The sequence below is a fragment of the Xiphophorus couchianus genome, chromosome 13, assembly GCF_001444195.1.
Source record: "Xiphophorus couchianus chromosome 13, X_couchianus-1.0, whole genome shotgun sequence".
Classification (NCBI taxonomy): domain Eukaryota; kingdom Metazoa; phylum Chordata; class Actinopteri; order Cyprinodontiformes; family Poeciliidae; genus Xiphophorus; species Xiphophorus couchianus.
In genome coordinates, this window is record NC_040240.1 from 17,038,730 (window position 1) to 17,061,940 (window position 23,211).

The following is a 23,211-nucleotide window of genomic DNA, read 5'->3' on the forward strand; positions in this document are numbered from 1 at the left end:
AATGGAACAAGTTCTTTTTTCTGAGATGCTATAGTACCTCACATTAAGGATAAAACAAGAAAACTGCACATCCAAACAATACTGCCATCATCTCATAAAAAGTTTTTACGACTTGGTAAATGCAGGGCTTAGAAAATACAATAAACCAGACCACCAAATATTTGTGTAAAATTAAAATCTATATCAGAACATCTGATATTAGAAAAGATCTGTAATGGTTTCGTCAGTTGTTAGAAATCAATTGAGACCATTTTTGCAATGGAGGATTTAGTGAAAAACATGAGCTATGTGATTAGAAAATAAACCAATGAAATGCAATCTTACTTGTGCATCTATAAAAAGATAAACTGGACTTTTCAGTATTACTCAGGCTTTTATGCTAATAGTGTGAACTTATCTACCAACCATTCAAAGGGCTGTTATAACAATAAAGCCCAACAATTTTTATACCCCAGATAGATTTATATTTAAGGTAGGGCTGAAACAATTCCTCAAATGACTCGCCTTAATTTAAAGTAAGATTTGCATTTTACAAGCACATTTTTGCAATCTGAAAGTGGTCTTAATGCTTTGCAAGTGCTCCAATCAGGATGCTGACAGGAATGCAATAGAGCAGCGTTTCCCAATTCCGGTCCTCAGGCCTCCCTGCCCTGCATGTTTTAGGTGTTTCCCTTCTGCTACACACCTGGATTGAATATATGGGTGATCAACAGGTTTCTGTAGCACTTGATGGTCATGCAATCATTTGAATCAGCTGCTCTGGAATAGAGGCACATCTAAAACATGCAGAGCAGGGGGGCCTGAGGACCGGAATTGGGAAACGCTTCAATAGAGAATCTGTACAAGGAGTTACTCCTCAAAGAGAGGGAAATCATCACCAAAATACCAGTGAAAACGTACAAAAAGCAGGTCAGAATTTATAAAAAGTATTATTAAAAAGGCTGTGATCCTTCTGGGATCAAGTACTCAGCAACCACCTTTCTAACTACATTTTCTAGAAGATTATGGCCAAATAAATAGGAAAATGCATGAAATCATTAGTTGTCAAAGCAAGTAAAAAATGTTCCGGAGGCAAGTATAACTTGAGACTTTATTGTTCTGAAAAATCTTGTATTTCACAACCAAAAAGTCAGAAATAAAACAACCAAAACTGCAAAAGTGTGAAATGGTAGAGGACCACTTCACACTTTCACACTTTCACAAGAGGGACCAGCAGATTCCCTCTTGCTGAAAATAGGGTGAATAAATCTTTGTGAGGGGTTATCCTAAACGTTTGTCAGCACTTGAAAAGATTTATAATTCTTGTTTTTATGTAAAAATTTGCATCCAGCAAGTAGGCTAATACTTGACAATTTTACATGTTTTCCAGAAATGTACTTCCATCTGCCTTGGAGTGTGAAGCTGAATTGGACAACCTATAAGTTATATGAATTAATGCAGTCTAATTGGGGTAGAAACTTCCATTTACGCAAAACAGTTTTTCCGAGCCTGAACTAGACTGATAAATATATGAATGTGCTATAAACTTTGGCTTTTTTTCTTTCTCATCCTACCATGAAGTGGAAATAAGTCATAACTTCAGTTACCTTTGAAGATCCAAATGGACTGATTGCGTCAGAGTTGGGTTTGTTTTAACCCAGATGGCCTGTGTTTATGTGTACTGGCTGTGATCCATTGCCGTGTCCAAGTGTTGCATGCATTAAACTCTTCCAGCAGCCTGGCAAGGACACAGCAGACCAGAGTCACTGAGGCAAGCAGTCAGGATACGTGGAAACATTACACCATTACACTCACCTACTCCTCAGACATGGTGACTTATCTCATGAATAAATCACACTATCAAGGTCCGAGCGACTCAGACACTGCATCTCTTCTTCTTTGGCAGTCGTCTGCTTCCCAATTCATCTTTTTTCCCTCTCTGCTTCTTCTCTCTCTTTCTACTTTGCATCGTATTTTTTTAAGTCGCTCGCTCTAGCTGGCTGCCCAACAGTACTCACTTTATTTATCACGCAATTGTGACATTTTTTGGATAAAGCTGCACACCCACTCTGATTGAACTCTGCTTGTGAGAGCAGGAAAACACTTGGGTTTCCAGTAAGTCATGTAACTGACAGACCAGGATGGCCAGCCCCAAAGAGGCTGTCTCTTGTCCTATAAATCACTCAAAGAGATGCTTCTAAAAGGTCTCTAACTCAAGCATCATTCTCTTATGCCAAACCAGTAAAAATAGAGAAAACATCTGTTTGTGGGGGGAAACAATAACCTAATAGTTCAAGAAAAATAAATCATAAAAATAAACAATTTTACTCCTCTCTGATATAAAGACCACACTTTTTCCAATATTCCTTTTCTGATTTTGTGACATTTCCAGGTGGCTGCAAAGGCAGAATGTTAGATGTCAGTTCCAAATATTTCACAATGCGGTATTGTTCTCTGATTGAACTTGAGTAAAACAATCCCCTGTGTAGTCCCGATGCCGGCTGCTGACAGCAGCTTTGCAGTACGCACACATCGGCCCAAGGAGGCGGGCGGATACAGGTTATTTTCTGTTGAGTAATGCTGTTATTCCTTGAAGGGGGGGATACTTGCTTAACACACAGTGCGAGATCTGGCACAGCGTATTCTTTGCCCTACTAAACTCTTCTCAACACTATGTAACAACTCCCCAATGACGTTTAGACTGGGAGAAGAAAAGGGGTTAGGAGAGATTCAGAGAAGAAAGCACAAAGGAGAAATGGAGGACGAGCAGCCAGATGAGGATTGGGATGGATTTAGAGATAGATAGGAGCTGACTATACGGATTGGGAAAGGTGAATAGAGGATAGAGGGAAGACTAGAAAGGGATGAGTTCTGTTATGGAAGGTTAGGGAGGAAAAAAGGGGAGGGGAATGGAAGTTCACAGAGTTTAGTAGTGAGAATAGTTTAGTGTCTGGTGTACGTATGTATAAAACAAAACACTTAGGCTGTCAGGAGTTTTCTTTATCCAATGTCAAAATACAAGACTTGGGATAGAAAGCTGGTCTATGATAAAAAAAATTTATTGCATGATGTAATGTTGAAGCCAAATTCAGATTTAAATTCACATAAACTTGTCAAATGAGAATAGGAAACATGTTCCCAGCCTGCACAAATAAAAACTGGTTTTCAGGTAACAAAGCAGAGCGTAAAGCACCATAAACATTGATAAGTAGATGATATAGCGGCATATAAGTAATAAGTACAGGTACATGCTATTACGTTCTTACAAGGCCAGGGAATAACCCGGGTGTTAAAATGTATGAAACTCTGGAGAAATCTAAAATATACTGAACACATGGCTCTCAAGAACTGGGATTGGACGCTACTGCTTTGCACCATGAAGAATGAAATAAAGACTCATCTTTTCTGAGAAACCCTCCTCACTCAATACATTTATCACACTAACATGCCAAACTTGCTCTTAGTGCTTCAGTTTAATTCAGTAAATACTTACATTAGGGTTTCCTACAAGACTTTTAACCGAAGCAGTTACAAACTGCTTCGGTTAAAAGCATCTGTTAAATGACTGAATGCAATTATAAATACTTCTGACAAAGTAGGAAAAGTTTATCTGAACTGTGCAAGCACAAACAATGTTGTTTCTTTTTCTGCTGGCTGCAGTCAGCTGTTACCAGCAGTTCCTTTAGATCCCGTGGGTTAAATGTGAAGTATTTAGAGATTGGACTTGATTGATGGTTTCTTGAGGTATTCAAATTTTGATAGACACAAGACTAAACTCACAAAACCTTTGGGATGTTGATCAACTACAGCACATTTTCTATGGTGTTAAATGTTACAATAGTATTGTGTGAAGAACAGCTTTTCCTACAGTGTTTGGTATATCAAAAATGAAACCAGAAGTAAAAGTTGAAAGGGGACATCATAGCAAAATTAAATTAGTCACACAAAACATTTTTATGTCCTCCTGCCAGCAAAAAGGGTTTACTGAAGCAACATTTTTTTTTTACACTAAACCAGTACTAAGTCTCTCTTTTGGATATGCTGTTCAGGTTGTTGATTGCAAAATAGGTTTAACTATGCCAGATTTGCATGTACATTCTTTTCCTCGCTATGGTTTTCTTTGTTTAACAAAAGCAAAAGCATTCTCTTCGCCTTGATTGCCTGCTGCCGCCATGACCTTTTGTGAAACTCATCTGGAAGTTCACATCCATCAAAATCTCATTTACAGCCCGTCTTGCAATTAAATAGTGGCACCATTTCAGAGCCATTTTGCTTTTCTTAATGCACTGTAATATTTTTCAGTTGTAATGTAATTTTTTTTTAAAGCAAACTTCAGTTCCTGTGCTTCATTTAACTTTTCCCACGTGTTTAAAATTTGCCAGAGTAATAAAATAAAAAATTGTGGAGTAAATGACCATTACAGATGTGGGCTTTTAAATTCTAAGTTGGTGTAGCGGCTTTCTTTCTGCTTCTTGTTACACACCTGATATTTCTGGCAGGGATGAAACAGGAACTCAGACAGGTTGGTTAAGATCCCTGTGTGGACTCTCCGGATGGCTTTTTCAGATGTATGTCATAAAATAACTTTATAAACCACCTCAATCCAATCATTCTTTGCTCTCTTGCTGATTTGTTATGGCTGTCTCAAGGCTTCCTGTCACAACATTGGTTGGTTTTTTGTGCCAGTATTTAGTCTGGCAACTTTCAGAGAAGCTTCAGTGATTACATTCCTCTGGAGGATAAAAGTGACATTGCACACTTTAACAAAAAAAATACAGAAACAAAAAAAACCCTGCATTTTAAATGAACTAAATATTCAAAAACTATAAAGATATGGGCTCAGTCTTGTGACTGTGTATGGATCTTAACTTTACTTTATATACATTGCACATACTTGTCAGATATATTAATGGCTCAAGGAGAAACCCAAATGGCTAAAGTATATTGGACTAGCATATATTCCATAAAATTGTTGCATTGAGTTTTTTCCATATCTTGACTGGATTATGAAACGGTGTAAAAGGTTTTCTAATAAGTCCAGCTTCACCCTGTACTATGCTGAAGTGGCTATATATATATAAACAAAACAAAAAAACACTGAACCATTACGTTTCCTTATTTGATTGTTTTTCTAAAACAAATTTAATCTAGAAACTTTGTGTAATGATGACGGCAGAGTTTGCTGGCTATGTTTTAATGAATCCCAGTTTATTTTAGCCTGATGGGGAAACCCTATGTGAAAATTGTGATTCTGATCTTCTATAGTTCACTATTGACATACATTTTATCCTAGTTTCATCATCTTATTACATGCCCATGATGTAAGAAACTAAAAATCTAAAAAATATATCTCACAAATATATAACTCACAAATTAGCAAATCTAGTCCTGACCTGGAAATATGTTTCTTGAACAAGGTAAATTTGGATTATTCACATACTTATCTGCCGTTCTCCCTTGTTCAATCTCTCTGTCAGATTAGTCTCTCTTCTTTGATTACCCTTACTGATAAGGAAGGCTTTTTAAAGAAAATTCAACACCAAACATCTGGGGGGGAAGATCTCTTAAGGATTTATAACCTTATTGCTTTAGCCTTTTGTTGTCTTAGCTGGCATGCACAGACCTATGGATGTTTATACTGTATTGTGCTTCACTGCCTTTTTCACAAGTCTGTGCATATATTACGTAGTTTTAGTCAGAACAGTGTTGGCATCATTCAGTTATGCAAACATTACAAAGTTCCTTTAACTTATGGCTGCTGGCACACAGTCAAACACACATGCAGGTCTGAGGTCAGTGTCGGGCAGTAACTCATGCACCAAGCTGTTAGGGAACTTTCAGCCTCTCTGCACCTTCTCTGTCAATTACAGGCTTATTTATGAATTTGAGCAAAGTTGACCTTCTGGAAGAGTGGACCTAAATTTGTTTGTCTGCAGAATAACATGACAAATGGCTAAGCGTCTTCGATATCAATCTGTCTCCTGTCTCCCTCTATCTGCCTGACATTCTGCTATCTATAGTTGTTCATTCAAAATCTGGCAATTTGTCAAGCAATTGGCCCTGGATGTCAGACAAAGACATGCACACCTAGCGCTACTGTAGCATGAGAGAATAATATATTCCAGAGTAGATGCACGTTTAAAGGTGGGAAGTAAAGACAGACTGAGCTTAGTTTCTGTTATATGGGCTGTTCTTCTGTTTTTCAGGATGCGAGCGAAGTCTCTGCGTTTCAGGGCAGGGTGCCAACCGATGTGTGTTCCTGCACTGCCAGGCATTTGTTTCAATGAAAAACATCTACACAATGTCCTCCTCCTCCACCACCTCTTCCACACAGTCCCGTGTTTGTACTTAAACTTCCTGTGAAAAACATAACTGACTCCTGAAGAATGTGCCCAATTAGTGGCGAAGAATAGGGTTGGGGCTTAGTGACTGCTTTTGGGTTTGTTTTTGCTTTTTCATTTTCAATTGAAACTGAACTTTCCACTTTCGCTCTTCTGGGTCCAGAGCTATAGTTACACAGTGGTCTCCAGTTAGAATAACTTTCAAACATTATAATTGCTCCAACTTTCTCACGTTGTCATATTTATTCAAAGTACCCTACACATTTTCAGTTTCTAATCAGAGATGGCAAATATTGTTTAGCTTTTGAATATATGGTGTGCACTATAGATCACAGATATTCAAAAGCTTTTTTGTTCAACATATTGATTTTGATGGTATATTTTTATATATGCCACTTAATTGCACTAGTATGCCACTGCTTATGCTGCAAACTACTGGCAACTGATGTAAATTCACAAAAGATTTCTTAACACAGGGCAAGTGGTCAAACAGAAATGCTGACCCCTCAGGAAAATGTTGCTCATCCTTCTATTATGTGAAACTAAAATAAAATGGGAAATATTCAAGTGTTTAAAATGTAGTTAATCTTCTGCCGGTAAAAGCGGATGTCAGGATTTAACTAGCTATATTTTACCCATTTATTTAAATTTTTTATCAGCATTGGCTCAACGCTGTTTCTGAAAAGTTATGTATAATATTTCTCTGATCTATTTTTTCTTTAATTATTTTGCAAATAAAATAATATTTTTGCAAATAAGTACAGTTGCATGAACTAAAGTTACTGTGAAATAATCCTGCATTAAATTTCTGCAATTCAGTGCATGCATTTGCTAGGTTTACCTCTAAATCTAAATAAATTCTCAAGATCCATGCTAGTGACTCCATAGCAAGTTTTTTATAAATATAAAAAAATCTATTTTGGGGAGAGGATACAACCAAATGGATTCAGTTGGTGAACAGATTTAGCGCATTTGGTTTCCTAATATGTCCCTCTCTTGGTTGCCTTGCCTTTAAATGAGCATCTCTATCTACCCACTCCTTCATTGCAGTCATCCTGCAGTCTCCACTCCCACACTGCAAAGCTTGCAAACAGACCCAGCTGGCTATAATGATGACAAATCAGCCCAAATATTTATGTCCATAGAGTTTCACTTTGTCTCTGCCCACGGCTCTCTCAGTGCTTTCTCTTACAGATTCCTCGGCGGCGGTCACTGTACTTCCAGCCAAGCCGTCATAATCTGCGCAGCACAAACACACTTAAGCCCCAGTTATGTCACCTAAACATTGGCTGACTCTTAATGTCCACAGAGAACCAAGTGAAGGGTTGCTGGAGGACTGGTGTGTGCAGTCCAGCTCCATTTTTAGGTTGTGTTTGAGGACATTGTTGCCAACCAACCTGATAAGTAAAAGTGATGTGCATTTCATATTTATCATAAGGGAAAAAATATAAAAATTTACAACAGAATTTAAAAAACAACAACAAAAAGTTAGACTACAACCAGAATTATTTAAACCAGTAATTTTGAGGAATTATTATTTTTTGTTTTATAAGTAGTGTATTCAGTTTGTTGACCATGACAAAATTTCACTTAAATTATATTTCTTATTTCCGTTTAACCTAACCGTTTAAATAGGGATCCCAAGCATGCACTTGGAAAATGTGCAAACTCCATGCAAAAAAGATCCCAGGTGGGGATTTTAACCCAGGACCTTCTTGCTTTAAGGCAATAGTGATATTAATAAAAAGGCATGAAGGCCCGTATCGTATAGCTGCTTTTCAAATTTAGAAAGACTCCAGTAATTCCTTAATAGCAGATGTTTGTAGCTCACAGGATAAAATTGGATAACTGTAGCAAAGAGTGGCATTTAGGGTTGGTGTGAGACTCATGTTGGCTTATGAAATATGAGGGATTATAACTCTTGGTCAAACCGAAATAAAAGAGCGACTTCCTGCTGGTTGACATTGTTTGTTGAAAACGCATAACCACATATCTTAAATTATTTTAAGAATATGTTCATCTTCAGGTGTTAAAGGATGTAATGTTCCTGGTAAGAGGTATGAATAAACAGTGTTGGTACAAAAGACTGCTAGTTTTCATACCTAAAAATCTTTGGTATGAAAAAGCAAAAGGAAAAAGTGAGCAATACTCCATAAAATCTGAGTTGTTTTTCACACAACTAAAAGTCATGGGCTGAATTTGAAGGCGATGTTTCTGTATTATGACACATGAAAGTGGAAGCTGTTGAAACAAAGCGTGAACAGAGAGTACATAAGAAGAGAAAATGGTTCGATGAAAGAGATCTTTAACAATTTTAACGATAGAGTGGATAAACCTATAGTTATATTTGTTGTAGTTTTTATCATTGTTAGCCAACCAGTTTGTTGTGTCAGACAGTCTGCTTGACTTCAGATACATTAACCTGTACGTGTAACGTTTGTTTTTTATAGCTTGTCCTTTCTCTCCCTCTTCTGTCTCTTAGACCTTCGATTTAACTCTGACAGTTAATGCCTGTTAAATATATATCTGTCTTAAACATCTTTTTTTTTCTTTCGTCTCCTCATGCCCCCCACATACAGAGAGCTAACAATCTCTTCTGCTAAGATGCATTTGGCTGTAGGATCAGCAGTGCTGCATTCCCAGGTGAATTGGGGATGATTTGCTATTCACTCCTCTGGCTATGCTTTACCAAGAGGAGCATGGACACACATTGAACGAGTAAAGAAAGAGGACAGGCGGGTTTCCAGCGTCCCTTGCTCTTCTTTGAGCATTGAGATTCAGTCATGGTTTTTAAAGCACATGTTTTTGAGCTAAAGGTTTAGAAGCAGCAATCCAGGATGGATGGGGGATTTGTGTTCCTTCCATGCTTAAAGGCTGCTGTGAATGCAGCCGACCGCCGAGCAAACTGTTGGTTCTGGCAGTTTGGAAGGGATGCCTCTGGGAGCATGCTTGCCTCTAAGAGTCTTTGCAGAGACTTTGCCAGCATGAATTAATGGAGAATGAGTTGGGAGGCTTTTTTCCTTCATTTTTAAGAGACTGGGTGTAATTTTTTTTACAGCAGTGTCTGACTGGACTGAGCAGAAATGCACAGAACAGGAAACGCATTTTAACACAGGAACAGACGGGTGGGCGTGTGTGTGTGCGTGTGTCTGCCTGGCGACCTGAAATAGCGGTGTCATGACCGTGTGCAGGCTTGGGCAGGGTTGTGCTGGCTTACTGATGATATTGACAGTATGGCCTTGTCTGGCCCAGTTCCAGTGTTGAGTTAGCTCCTCTGGCCTCCTATAAATCAGGCCCAATTACTACATTGGTGTGCAACCACCTCATTCAGCTCTGCCCTGCACTGCAGGGAAACACAGAGGAGGAAAATGATGTAAAACAGACAAAAATGCTTTGATCCCAGTTACTGAAACAACTGACTGATTTATAAAGGTACTAATTCCTCACACCAGAATATGACATCTTCTTGTTTCTAACAGCTATTGAACAGTTCAACAAATCATGCTAAAGTAAATTGAAAATGTTTATATTTATCTTTTATACTCTGGAATTTCCTTTTTGTTTTTCACCTTGTTGCTCTTTTTGTTTATTTTTTTTCCATTTATTGAAAACAAAAAAAACTTGCTTAAAATTAACCTTTATTTTCTATGTATTACTGTTGCAACTTCCTTTTTTTGATCTGTTATTTTTTTTACTCTGTTTGCAGCCCCTGTCTTAGATTATCTCCAAATGTTCCAAATAATGTGCAATTAAAATGCAATATTTTATGACTGAATCATTCCTTACCTTACAGGACTTGGCTGTGTATAAAGGTAGCTTTTCTAAAATCACATTTACACTATGTTCTATGTTCTGTTGCACTAATCATATTCCCTAAAACTACACAGATTGGCTTAAGCAAATCTCTTATTAAATGAGATTTAGTGACCCAATCAGAGTTGCATATAGAAACAAAGATGAATAAAAACATATGGCCTCTCATATGTGAATAACTGTGATCACACCTGTTTTGTGGCACCTGTTGGTAAGGGACATATGCTAGGCAGCAATGAAACAATGTCCTTCATCTGTTAGGAACAAGACATTGAACTTGTTTGACAATGTCCAATTTGTGATGGCTAGGTGATTGGGTTAAAGCATGTTCAAACCTGCAGCTCATGTGGGATATCTGCAGAGATCAATATCTATCAAAAGAGGTCCAAGGAAGGAACAGTGGTGACCCAGTAATAGAGGTTGTGTCTACCATCAGCTCAATGACGCAGGTACAAAGAAAGAAAACTCTCTGTTTCCAGACTTGAGAACTCCATCTGAAATTGCTGAAAAATATAGCTATTATGAGCTATTATGTTTTTACTCATAATAGCTCATAATATACAGTGCATTACAGCTAGGTATTTAAAAGACTACATAGCTGCAAATCAATCAAAATGGCCATGCTAGCCCCTGTCTATCTTTAAGGGCATCAACAAGGCATACCATCCAAATTGGAGGAGTAGGCTATAGGAAGAAGTTGACTGGTTTGATGAAGGTTTATTTTATTTATCTAAAGAAGTTGCTACTTTGACATAAAAAACTTTGCTAACCAGTTATGCAAAATTCATACATTTGTTCATGGAAACAATATTTGATTATGACTGGGGCTTTTTTAGCTGGATAATGCACTCTACCCTGAGGCACAAATAATTCATGAAGAGTTGGAGAAGTACAAGAAGAAATTTGAAGTGTTGAAAGGGCCTTTAATTTCAATTCAACGGAGCAACAGTGGGATGTGCTGGACTAGCAAGTCAAATTACTACTAGTCAATGTCCTGGACTTCTCAATGCATCTTTGGTCTAACACACCTGAATAAAATGTCTGAATGACCTCCTTAGCATGTAGTCAATATTTCATTCAGATGTTCTTAAACTAGCAGAACATTGCCCCCCCCCTGAAGTTTCAAATCCCTGCTTTAGATCTTAGGATATTAAACATCACTCAAGATGGTGCAACACTTTTTACATTTCTAGATGCCCCCAGCAGCAAGGAATCGGTTTAAGTAACAGCATCATTCATCACTTTTAAGTACATCCAGCTGGATTCGGAGATGTTGCAGTGGAGTCAGTTAGAAATAAAAACAAGTCATTTGCCAATTTTTGTTCATGCTGCATTTGTTCTTGCAGCTGTAAATATTTCTGCTTTTTATCTAGGTGATGAACGTTAGAGGGAGACAACAGTAATGATAGTTTTAAACTGCCCAGCCTCCATCTGAATTCACACTATTTTCCTCATATTCTGCATGCATTGTATCAGCAAATGTTATCCTTATCCCCATCAAAAACTGTAAGGCTTCAAAACTGCATTGTAATTTTCTGCATTGTAGTATTTTGAGCCAAAAAAATGTATATAGCAAGAAAAAAAAAAGACTTATAACGGGTGCAGAGCCATTCTGCATTAAAATTTTTCCAAGTAAGCCCACAAACTGGTGTTAGATTTTTATTATGTGTTATGTTGTTTTTTTTCAAGATTAGGTCAAATAGGAGTCTGTTCTCAAGAGAATGGTAAATGTGCTTCATTTACACATTTTTTGTGTTATTGATCTCTCACTGCACTTCCAGCTACATTCACCCACTTAAATTCACACGTCAGTAAATTAAAGCTATCATAGGATTCAGACTCTTGCTTAACAACACCGACATGTGGGGTGGGGAAGCTGAGATTTAACTCCAGTTGGCAGACAACTGCTTGTGTTCAGCCAGCAACAAGATTTTATTCTTGTATCCAAATGATTCGAAGCGCTATAAAACTGCTTTGGCCATTGTAGCTGAACCATTCAAAGTTGCCTCAGAAAGCTGGAGATGTAAAACGTTTGGGAACAAAACAAAATATGCAAACTGTTAGAAATAAAATGGAATATTTTTATTGATTTATTTTATTAAGTGTTAAAAATCTTCTATTATATTAATATGATGGAACACATGTTAGGTTCAGGCTGTTTTAAATGGCATCCCTACTTTCAGTAACAAAGAAGGCTAGCTCTGTTAAAGAAATGGGTGTTGTCCTTGTGTGGATGTGTGGATATACATTGCAACGCTATGTGCCCTCAGCGTTTGCAACGCACGCTAGATTTATCACCCTCACTTAATACACTCATAAACATTCCCTGGCATGTCACACAGGCTGTGAACCCCCCTGCACGACTGGCTCGGTAAATTGGGCCTGTGTAAACCATTTTGCCTGTCTAAAATACAGTGCAGCAAATTGAAATCCCCAGTAAGTCTGCGTAGCGGCATGTCACAGCTGGGTAGAGAGGCGGCAGAATGGAGGTTTTCTCATTTACCACCTGGAGTTTTTTTCCAAGTGTCATGACCAGCTTTTCTCCCACTCTTCTCTGTTTCTCTTTTCAAGTCTTCCCATCAGGCTCTTTTTAACTTTCTGCCTCCCTCCCTCCTACCACGACCCGACCTTCATCTCCCTCCCCTCCTTGTGGAAATATACTATAACTGCTGTGTTCAGTCCTCATCACTCTGACATGAGTCCAGTATTTATTGTATATTTGGGAATCTTTTAGGCTGACAGGTTGAGGGCAAACTGCAGTCATTAAAATGTCCAGGAAGGGAAACAAGCTTGGTTATTAACCTCCAGGGTGGCAGCAAAACACCCCGCAGACAAGTGATTTTTAAAATGGCTGAATTATTTGGCAATGACCTGTGTGCCCACTAAATTTCTCTTATGCCTCTAAAACTGACTGCAGAAGGTTCTTCTAACATAAGCATATTAATTTGAAAAGTCTTTTTTGTTTTTTTAAAACATAACATGAAAACAGGAGATGGTTATTAGTCACTATTAGTTTTCAGCCATTCAGAAACATTCACTCTCTTGAGACCTTTTGCGCCCACCTTAGGCGCCCCATTCCTCATCCCAGAGCACTTTTCCAGCCTTTATTCTTTTTCCCTTGGATAACCTCACTCTGTGCCTCTTCGCCTAGGACTGTAAGTAATGGGCTCATTTTGACCCTCCATGCCTCATTGTGTAAGATTTCAGCTTCTGACCTTAAAAAATGAAAGTAAATCGATAGGGTGGGACACATGAATTCCAAAGAGTAAAATTCAAGCCAAGCCTGGAGCTTAAGAAGAAGAGGAAGAGAGCTGTGTGGATCACTGAAGAACTTCACAAAAGCCTGAATAAAAGGAAGGAGCTTTTACATTAATGCACAGCTCCTACAGCAACTGTCTATACAGAGAGATGACATTTACAACACTCTGTGAGTAAATTAGGCCACAGCGAATTTGGACAAAGTAAAATGAAGAGCTGAGAGTAGGGAGACAAAGGTAAAAACCTCAAAGTCAAGGCTTGAACTGCAGCTGTGAAAGTTCAAGGAACTCTAAGAAGGTGGAAATAACTCAATAGAGCATTCAAGAGATTAAAATTCCTATGCACAGCTGCCACAGCATGAGACCATGAATAAATGTTGCTTAATTTTGTTCTTTCTCCTAGTAGAAAGAACTAGGACATAGTTGCTTGTCCAACTATGTCCAGAAAACAAGACAGAAGGCATTTAATTGAAGATTTTTTTCCATTCCTTCATGACATTTCTTTTTTCTAAACGTAATGATCTCATGCCAGTCCTTGAGTCCTCAGTGCCTCAAGTACCTAAAGTGGTCAAATAATTATTATTTAAATTACACTGTCATGTCTTTCAATACAAGAATTCAACTGAGGTGAGTTAATCTTCATCAGGGCAGACAGAGTTTCTACACAGCTTATATGGCATTATATGACTTAATTATGGTTTTCTTTTTATTTGAATAAAATTAATAAATATTCACTGTAAATAATGTAGTGGTGGGGTATATGTGTTGTATATGCTGCCACTGTGTCTTGCAGTAGGCTACAGAATTTTTGTACATGTGAAAAATATCAAATGATATATGCTAAGATAGATCATATGGAAAGAAAGGGAACTTACTTGGAACCAGATATCTTCATACATGAGTGTGAAGGGGCTATTAAATTGTCTTCTGTGCCGTTATCTTTAGATTATCTTAGATCATATGATTTGGATTTGAACTGGAAAAAGTCTTGGGTTGTTAGTAATATGTTTTAGGTGGCTGTTCTTGCACCTGTATCGAGAAAGCTCTTTTTGTGTTCTTGCGCTGTGTGTGTTCTTATCAGTCTATGATTGTATTCCAGCATACAGTGTGTGTATGTTAGCATGGCACAGAGAGTGGCTGCCCATCAGTTCCATTTAGCTCAGCGTGGTAATTGGCCATCCATTGATGGACGTGGCTCCCTCTTCACGCTCCAGGGACCCCGGCTTTTTGTCTGAGAAGTGGGAGTAGACACGCTGGCATGGCACACACGCTTAAAATAGCGCATCAAATCAGCCATGCTCCAACAGTCGCTGTTAACGTGTGGTGCAAATCGGAGGGCTAATGGTGTGGGTGCGTGTGTGTGTGTTAGATTGAGTGTGTGTGCTTTCACAATATGGTTTAAGGTTTTAAGGTCCTCCCCTGGGAGGATGAGGGTTAACCTGGTTAACTAGAGCTGTTGGTGGTATTTTGTTATGTCTCCCTCTCTTCCTGGCCATTTTCTTCTCTGCTTCATTCATCAGAATTTTATTTCTTTTTTTCTTCTTTTTTTTTTGCATCTCACATAGTCTTTTTCTTTTTCCTTGTTTTTCCCGTTCTTTTTCCCTCTCCCTCCTTTCTTACCCACGGGGCTTTAGCTCTCCCTCACTGTCATTATGTGCAGTGTCCCTGCAATAGAGATATAAATGGTCTGTGAACAGGGGGCCCTGACTCCTGTACCATAAATCTACACAAGCAGAACAACAAGCAAATTAAAGAAGCCAGCGATGGGGAAAAGTCGAGTAGGAAAAACAAAGGTGGAAACAAATTTTGAATAAGTTTTGTGAGCTGAGGATTACACTGAAAAAGACATTCATATGCAGATGGTTATAAAATATACTGCAGTGGATTATTGCATCAGGATCTCACACCCTCAGAGGTGAAAATTGTTTCACAGTGTAATGAAATTGGTTCTGGCAATTTTAGTAGAGAGCAGGATCTTGCCATCATTTAAAACTGTTTATAATCTGCTGGAAGCCATATGAAGTCTAATTTGTGAGAGTCTCCTCACTGAACTGTTTACTTAAAACATAATGAAGTGAACTGGAAAGCGAAAATCATATGCTGCATTCATGATCTCTCCTGAAAGCCCTTTTTGGAACACTGTTATTGTGGAAAGCAATTTTTTCCTATTTCTGATTAAAGGGACGTTATTAAAATTTGTATTTATTACGTGCTGTTGTGTTTTTATCTCTTAGCAACAGTGATTTAATCTCTTTTCTGTCTCACAGCTGCCCTAAAATGTCTTGTCTTTTAATTGTTGTGATGCCGAATTTGTAGTGCTTGCTGTTTCTTCAAAAGCTGTATTTTTTTTTTATTCGGTTTCACACATTTTTAACTCCCTCCTGAAACATTGTTCCACCTCATCTTGGTGTCTTTAACTTTTTCTCTTCTCACATAATGGTTTTACTGAAAATATATTTTAGCAGTTTGTAGTAAATCATTGTTTTCTCCTTGTGTTTCTTCCAGCAGCCCTATGCTCCACCCCCTCATCCCATGGCTCCTCCCAGCCCCAGCACCAACAGCTGCAGCCAGGGAGGGGCGGAGCAGCTCAGTAAGACCAACCTGTATATTCGCGGTCTGCCACCTGGAACCACCGACCAGGACCTTATCAAGCTCTGCCAACCGTAAGTACACAAAGACGTCAAACCTTAATGCCAAATTCACATTCGCAAATGGCTGCATCGCAGATGTAATCAGCTTCATGTTGGATAATGCCTGCCCAAAAAAAATGTATGCTTGCATTTACTGTGCTATCATTTCAGAAGGTGATGTGACAGGTAGAGAGGTCCTGTTAAGGATTTTTCTCTTCCAAAGATATTGATCCCAGTCAATTAGGATTGGCATAAAAATTCAGTAGTACATTGGTTAATAAATTTCATATATACTTAAAAATTATTAACAGAAATATTTCACTGATTGATGTGAAAAATCTGATCATTAGGTTAGGGATGGTGGTTGCCTTTTGCTACCCAGATGTCAGTCAGCCCAGAAGAGGTTGAAGACTTTCTCACATTATTTAATTGGTTTGGACTCTTATATTTTTTACTCCACAGCATTTGTTCTCAGTTTGACTCAAGGTTTCATGTCTATTGAGTGCCACTCTCTAACTTTACTTGTATAATTTTGCTACTTTTATCATGCTTTGCTTGGATTAAATTTAAAATGTACTTGTATCTTCAATTGCATAGCTCTCCATTTAATACTGGGCCATGTTTACTTTTTTAATTACTGGCTTTTTAAAAATAATTTCTAAACAGTCCTTTATTTTGGAAATGTTTTTTTTTTCAGTGTGTACATGTTTGCTTTTATGCATGAAATAAATTACCAGTAGTACTCGGTATATACAAATGGTGTTATTAAACTAAGCAGTTCTCCTCTTATGAGCAGACTGTAACATGAAAAAGGTCCATACCTTGCACGCACTATTAAGCTGCTGCCAACTGAGTACATTTTAAAGTTCCACACAAAGAAGTACTTAGAATGCTCAGGCGAATGTTCTCAATAGAGAAGACACACACAAACCTCCCTGCACACAGCTCAGTGGGGCCTAATAAAGCCTAGATTGGACCACATCCCCCAGGAATCACAGACCAAGCCCTCATCAAGCTGTAACACACAGTCACATGGGCCTTCCTTTCCTCTGTATCTCTGTCTCTGAAACACACAAAGTCTCACACGCACACACAAGCAGCTTTGTTCAGCTTTATTAAGTCCTTTTCGCTCCCAACATGGTGAAAAGGAGGTCAAGATCATTAATGCAGACAAGGCCAGCAGATTGTGAAATGCCGGCTATGAGTGAATCTGTCTGGTTGCATAACCTTTTCTTGGCCATTTTTCCAGAAATGTCCTGGTCAAACGTGGCCAATTATTCAATGATGTTTTGGAAACGGGAACATGCCGTCCACTATATTGGGTAATGCTCCCGGTAGTCGTGTCATAAGTCATGCATTTATTCTTGAAACTCACCATCAAGATTCCATTAGCTTGAGAGGCAGCCCAATAGGATTTGGAAAAGCACTCAGAGTTTTGACATTGGATATCTCTGGTTTAGGCCTTTCTAAATGCATTCTCCCCTAGTTGTACACAGTTGGGCAGTTTCAGTTTGATTTCTAATTCTATATGATCTTAAACATTTTGAGCACTACAGTTTGAAAGGTCAAAACCCATCAGAGCTTATGTAAAATACTCTGGGATTGTGGATTTGCATTTTAATGTTTTTTTTCTCTCTCCATATTATGGAAAGCAAAAGGGTTTTGTCTTTTCCTGCTTGGATTTGGCATGCTGTCCTCTAGTGGCTGTCCTCCTGTTCAGCTGTTTCCTGGATTCTTGCTCATCTTCTTGTCTTATGTCACCCATCTTTCCCTCTTTGAGCCCCCAAGGTTGCCTGAGGTTTGCTATGCTAGTGAAAATTCAATGCCACTGAAACTTTAATTAGCCAGACTGTGTTTCAGTGGCAGGCGGGTGGCAGCATTTTAGAAAAGGTCATTCAACTGTTCTGCAGAAACCAGCTCCCTGGGTTCCCTTCAGCTTTTTTTTTTCTTCCCAGATGCCCTGGCACTTCTCAACACAAAGCTCCTCCTCTCATGGCTCCCAACCCTGGCAGCTCTCCCAGGGAGACTGAATGTTAAACATAAACTCTCACTAAATATGGCAGCTTTATTTTAAGGATAAAGAAAATTATTTTAATCTTGTTAGCAGGCTTAGGTAATTTTCATAATCATAAGCAAGGGCTGGTAAGCTTCCTCAGACAATTTCTTTCATTATTTCTGTGGCTTATGGCTGCTTTGTCACACGCAAGCAGCGCTTGCATCCTGGTTCACCCCTATGTGAAAATCAAACCAACTGCTGCCAAACTGCTACATTCTTGACAAGAAGCCATATTGTAGCTGCTGATTTGACGCCGCAAATTACAATAAAATAAAGTTGCCAAAATTCTGGAAGATTTTTTTCTGTTACTGTGCTTGTAACCTTGCTCTGTGGAACAGAAATTTTATTGCCAAAATTCTGTTAAATTCACTTCAAGCAATCTTTACCACAGTCTTACCATATCTCATATTTGTTCATAAAATTCAAAAGTGTAACAGAAATAGCAGATAGCTTATCTTCCATAGTTTCATATTTTCTTGTTTATTTAGAGGCTGTGGACCTCTCAATTTATCTTTACACATTTGAAGCCTGGTCACTGCTGTGAATGTCAAAAATAACAAATTTGTATTTACTTGAGTTTGGAAAAATATGATATTTTGAAAGTGTAAATGCGAATAAGCTCTGTAAACACATTGAACAAAATTCTTTGCCTGTTTGACTTGAGCCATTGACCCATGTTTGACCCGTCTATTTAATTCATTTTGATAAATATTACTTTTTATACATCAAAACCCCTCAAATTTCAGTTTCTTAAAAGGTTTGTATGAATTCAATATATATATATTTTTTACTTTGGAAATGTTATGTCGAACAAAATCAGGGGAAAATCTGCTACTTGAGAGTTGTCTACCAGATGCTCTACTAGGAAGTTTAAAGGCCATTGCTAAAGATGTCTGAGACTAGTTTCTAATAGTTTTAATGGATATTTAATGAAAATAGAAAAGAAAAACTGATAGAACAATGTGCAAAAGTAACAAAAAATAAAACTCACGGGCTTAAGAGGATTGTGGACTCACTCAATAGTTGGTGCCTCAAGAGCTACAAAGGTATCCAGGATGTGGGCTACAACGATAACATTCCTTGGATTAAGGCACTTTTAAACCAGAGACTACCTTACCTATGGCATGGAGCAAAAAGCCTGAGCCATTGCTTATATAGTGTAATATTTTAATTGAACTATCTAAAATTAATATACTTGTTCAGGATATTTACATTTGCTGAAACATATCAGTATGATACATACTGGCACAATTAAATTATCACGTGACCTTAAAAGATGAAGTAGCTCACATAAACTGCCAAAATATATTTAAAAATCATTTTAGATCATTTAATAAATAATGGTGAATGAATTGTGTGGTTTTGTATTGTGTTCTTTCAGAGCGTGATGGAGGGTAAAGGTGTTCTTTATTTTTAATGGGCATGTCATTCCTTACAGTCTATTTTAGTTTTCTTTCATTACCGTTGTTACACACTTCTAACTGAACCTTGCTTCAATGCAACAACAATTTGCCTATAAAAACATCTGGATGTGCCATTATTTTTTATTAATGCCAGCATTTTTTAGAATCACTTTTCCTTTAATGTCTCTGTTGTCCGTGGGAGTAAAATTAAACACTAAAGAAAACCAGCCTTTCGACAGTGGTTAAGGTTACATGCCGCAAGCTGTTAGATGAGTTATTAAATGAATTTGGGTGGGTACTTAATCTCTGCTTTATTCATCTGGCTGGATGAAGAGTTCTTCACCAACCATCAGCCTGATATATGACTGCAGCAGGGAGGCCAAAGAAACGGGGTGGGAATAGTTGGCTGAACACACAGTTCGTGAGAGGTCTTCCCACTTGCCTGCCTGGCTGGATGACTGGATGAATATAGGAGAGAAAAAGCAATGGCTAAAACAGCCGTTGTTGTCTTTTTCTTTAGCCTTACCAGCTATGTTGAGGCATTGGGCCAACCCGTAAGTCCAACACCAACTGAGGGTTGCAGCCAACATATTCAACCCAACCATCAAACCCAACACGCCCTTGAATCACTTTGGTGTAAAGTAAACTTTAGAAGACCTTTTGTTGTTAGTGACCGGATCTAAGGCTATGACCCCACCCCAGGACCCTATTAGGGTGGAGTCATGCCCTGAAGGTCTAAATTAAGAAAGATCATTAGAACTGAGGCCAACATAGATAAAATAGTTTAGATGTTTTTCCAACAATGAGGAGACTAAAATTGAAACCACCACAAAAACAAAGGATCAAGAGTGGTTTGAATGGTCCAAACTCCATCATTTTAATGCTTTTATTTTTCCTCACCCTCTCATCTTCCTCCTCCACCACCCAACTCCCAGTCTGCTTCTCTCCAACCATTTTCAGTCATGGCTGAGCCACAGCTGTGCCCTCAGTGGAATTGGTTTCTGCATGCATGCACTGACTTGGTCACACAAATAGAACACGCCAAATCAAGAGCTAATCACCACCAATTGTGCAAATAACCTTTCCCATGTGTCTGAGGGAATTGTGGAGAGGCAGCTGGAGATTACGGCAAGAGGGGGGCAAGAGAGGTGGGGCTGGGAGGTTTGCTTAGTAGATTAGGTGGATTGAAAAAAGGTGACCCAGAGACCACCTGTTTTTATAAATGGGAGATCCCAGCAGTCATAGAAGTCAAATTATGCCTAATCATCCATCAAAGCTGGCCAATCCCATTCCCCTGATTTTTCAAAAAGTGAAACCCGGGGTGAAAAAGTGACTAAAGATTATTCTAGTTTCAAAGATTTCCCAACACTATGCCCTTCAAATAGCTAGTAGCTTCCAAACCTGAAACTGGTTTTACAAATAACCATACAATATTCTTAATAACCAATCATCCTCACTTTCATAAACTAATGGGAACAAAGCTGCCATGCAAGAAACGACTTCTGGTTTAGTGACGGGGACTCTACCTCCTGATTGTCTACAATATATCTGTAGTAAAGCTCATCATAAATGCTTACAACTCTCAAATGCATTTTTCTTGTGAAAACAGCCCTCATAAAATACCAAGAAATCCTTGTAGTAGTCATTTTAAAAACTAATTACTATTTTGTTTGATTGAAGGTTATTGATTTATTATTTTATTGGGATGAGTTTTGCAGATTTTTTTGGTATCTTATTTACAACTGTGGATACTCCATCATGCTCCCGTAAATTGGCAAAGATTTGCCGATTTAAATTTTGAGTTGTATACTTTAAATTTAAGTATATAACTTTGTTTGTCTTGTGTGTTTTTTGTTTTTTTTTACCCCTCCAGGGGGTATTTTTGTGGGCTCTAGTGTCCCTTATATGACGGTGGGCTGACAGGAAACGGGGAAGGAGAGGGGGGAAGACATGTGGCAAATGTCGTCGGGTCCGGGAAGACATGTGGCAAATGTCGTCGGGTCCGGGAGTCGAACCCGCGACGGCCACGTCGCGGACTCAAGCCCTCCAAATACGGGTCGCGCCAACCGCTACGCCACCATGGCACGCCCCGTCTTGTGTGTTTTTGTCAGTGCAGCATGCATAGTGGGATTTCCAAACAATCTAAAATATTGTTGTTAGATTGCAACAAAATGTTTGACCAATTACATAATTTCAGGGCAAAAATTAACTTTTTATATTCTCATTTACCATCAGAAGTAAAGTTGTTTGGTGAATTAAATCCGACAGGTTTGTTATTTTTTATTTATTTATTTATTTTTTTAAGTTGTACAGGTATTGAAACATAGATGAGACAATTTAGATGGAAACTTACACATTTGCTAGCACTCTAAAAAGCAACTTCCATTTATCCTGTTGGAAAATGGTTAATCTGTAACTAAGCCACATCCCCTTTCATTCATGACTTGAAAGGATTGTTGCTTAACTTTTTTAAAGTATATAATAAAAAAATATTTCAATGTGCTTAACTACTAATTGCTACATCCCCAAACATCAACTTTAGAGCAGGGATGAGAGCGCCAGATTATTCAGCCCTATGCTGCTTTTTGAATTATTTATTCCCCATTACTGTAAACATGACACATGGACTGTTTGTCTATTTGCAGCCTGACGAGTATTTCCCTTTCACTTTTACACTTTAGTTAACTTTGCCGATTTCTTTTTTTTTGTTGGTGTGTGGAATTGCTTCTTTCTCACTTCTAAGTAGTTTCTGAGATGGAATGTCCCCAAGGAAACAATGGAACATCACATTGTCTTGCTGATATGGAAATCATTTCTTTACCCCTTTCGTTCTACCCACATCCACCACAATGCTTTGCATTTTATGTTAGTTCATCCACATAGAAGGAGACAGAGTTTTAAGCTGAAGCAGAAGTAGCATTAGAGTGTAGGATACAAAAAGACTGATTGACGTAGGGGACAAAGCCAGGAATTTTGCCACTCCGTCTCTGTCCTCCCTTCCAACATTTTCTTTTTTTTTTTCTCTCTATTTCTCTTCAGTGAATTTTCCTCTAAAGTCGTATCTAGAAAGCGAACGCAGCTCTATTGCAGATGAGATGTGTTCATTTGTGCGTATCAGACAGCAGTACATGTTGTGCAGCTTTGACAGGTTGGACATTTCTGAACAAACAGAGGCAATTCTATAAAGCTGGCACTGAAAACAACTAGATTGTGTGTAAAGAGGAAGAATGCTAGATATTTTAGATACCTACATCCTCTCGGCTTTTCTTGATGGAAACTCAGATTACATATGGAATGGGCTCTAAAGGTTATCATCCAGCATCTATTTTCTACTGCATGTTCTGCATATTTATTCATTATAACCTGGTTGCGATGTGCAAAATTCCAGATGTCATTTTGGAAACACAGGGAAGTAGCTGATAGGGTTTGTTGAACTCTACTATGCACAGCCTAAAGAGGATGAATGATCAATGGATGGTCACATTGTCTTTTTCATCATTACCTGTTCAGTTCAATTAACCAACCACGTACTAGAAACTAGATGTATTTACTGAATTACAAACTAAGCTTTAAAATTGGAAAGAAAGTGGATTTAAGTTACTTTGGACTTGATATGGTCATCTGTGGTGGATAGACTGATCTGAGTAGATCAGAAACATCAGATCACCTGGGAATTTTCCACACAATCATGTTTCTTTGACAGGGAGTAGTCTGAAAATATCAAGTGAGTGG

The 23,211-nt window shown here is 38.3% G+C and overlaps 1 protein-coding gene across 7 annotated transcripts in view; it reads left to right on the forward strand.

The window, feature by feature from the left end:
• The window catches only part of rbms3 (RNA binding motif, single stranded interacting protein), a 324,043-nt gene that overhangs the window by 113,622 nt on the left and 187,210 nt on the right, over positions 1-23,211 (forward strand). For 5 of the 7 annotated variants that reach the window (XM_028035462.1, XM_028035464.1, XM_028035459.1 and 2 more), the window contains one exon: positions 15,896-16,053. In XM_028035462.1, the coding sequence (XP_027891263.1) occupies positions 15,896-16,053 (158 nt within the window). The remainder of the gene's footprint in view (positions 1-15,895; positions 16,054-23,211) is intronic. The other 2 variants (XM_028035463.1, XM_028035466.1) reach the window with 1 other exon arrangement.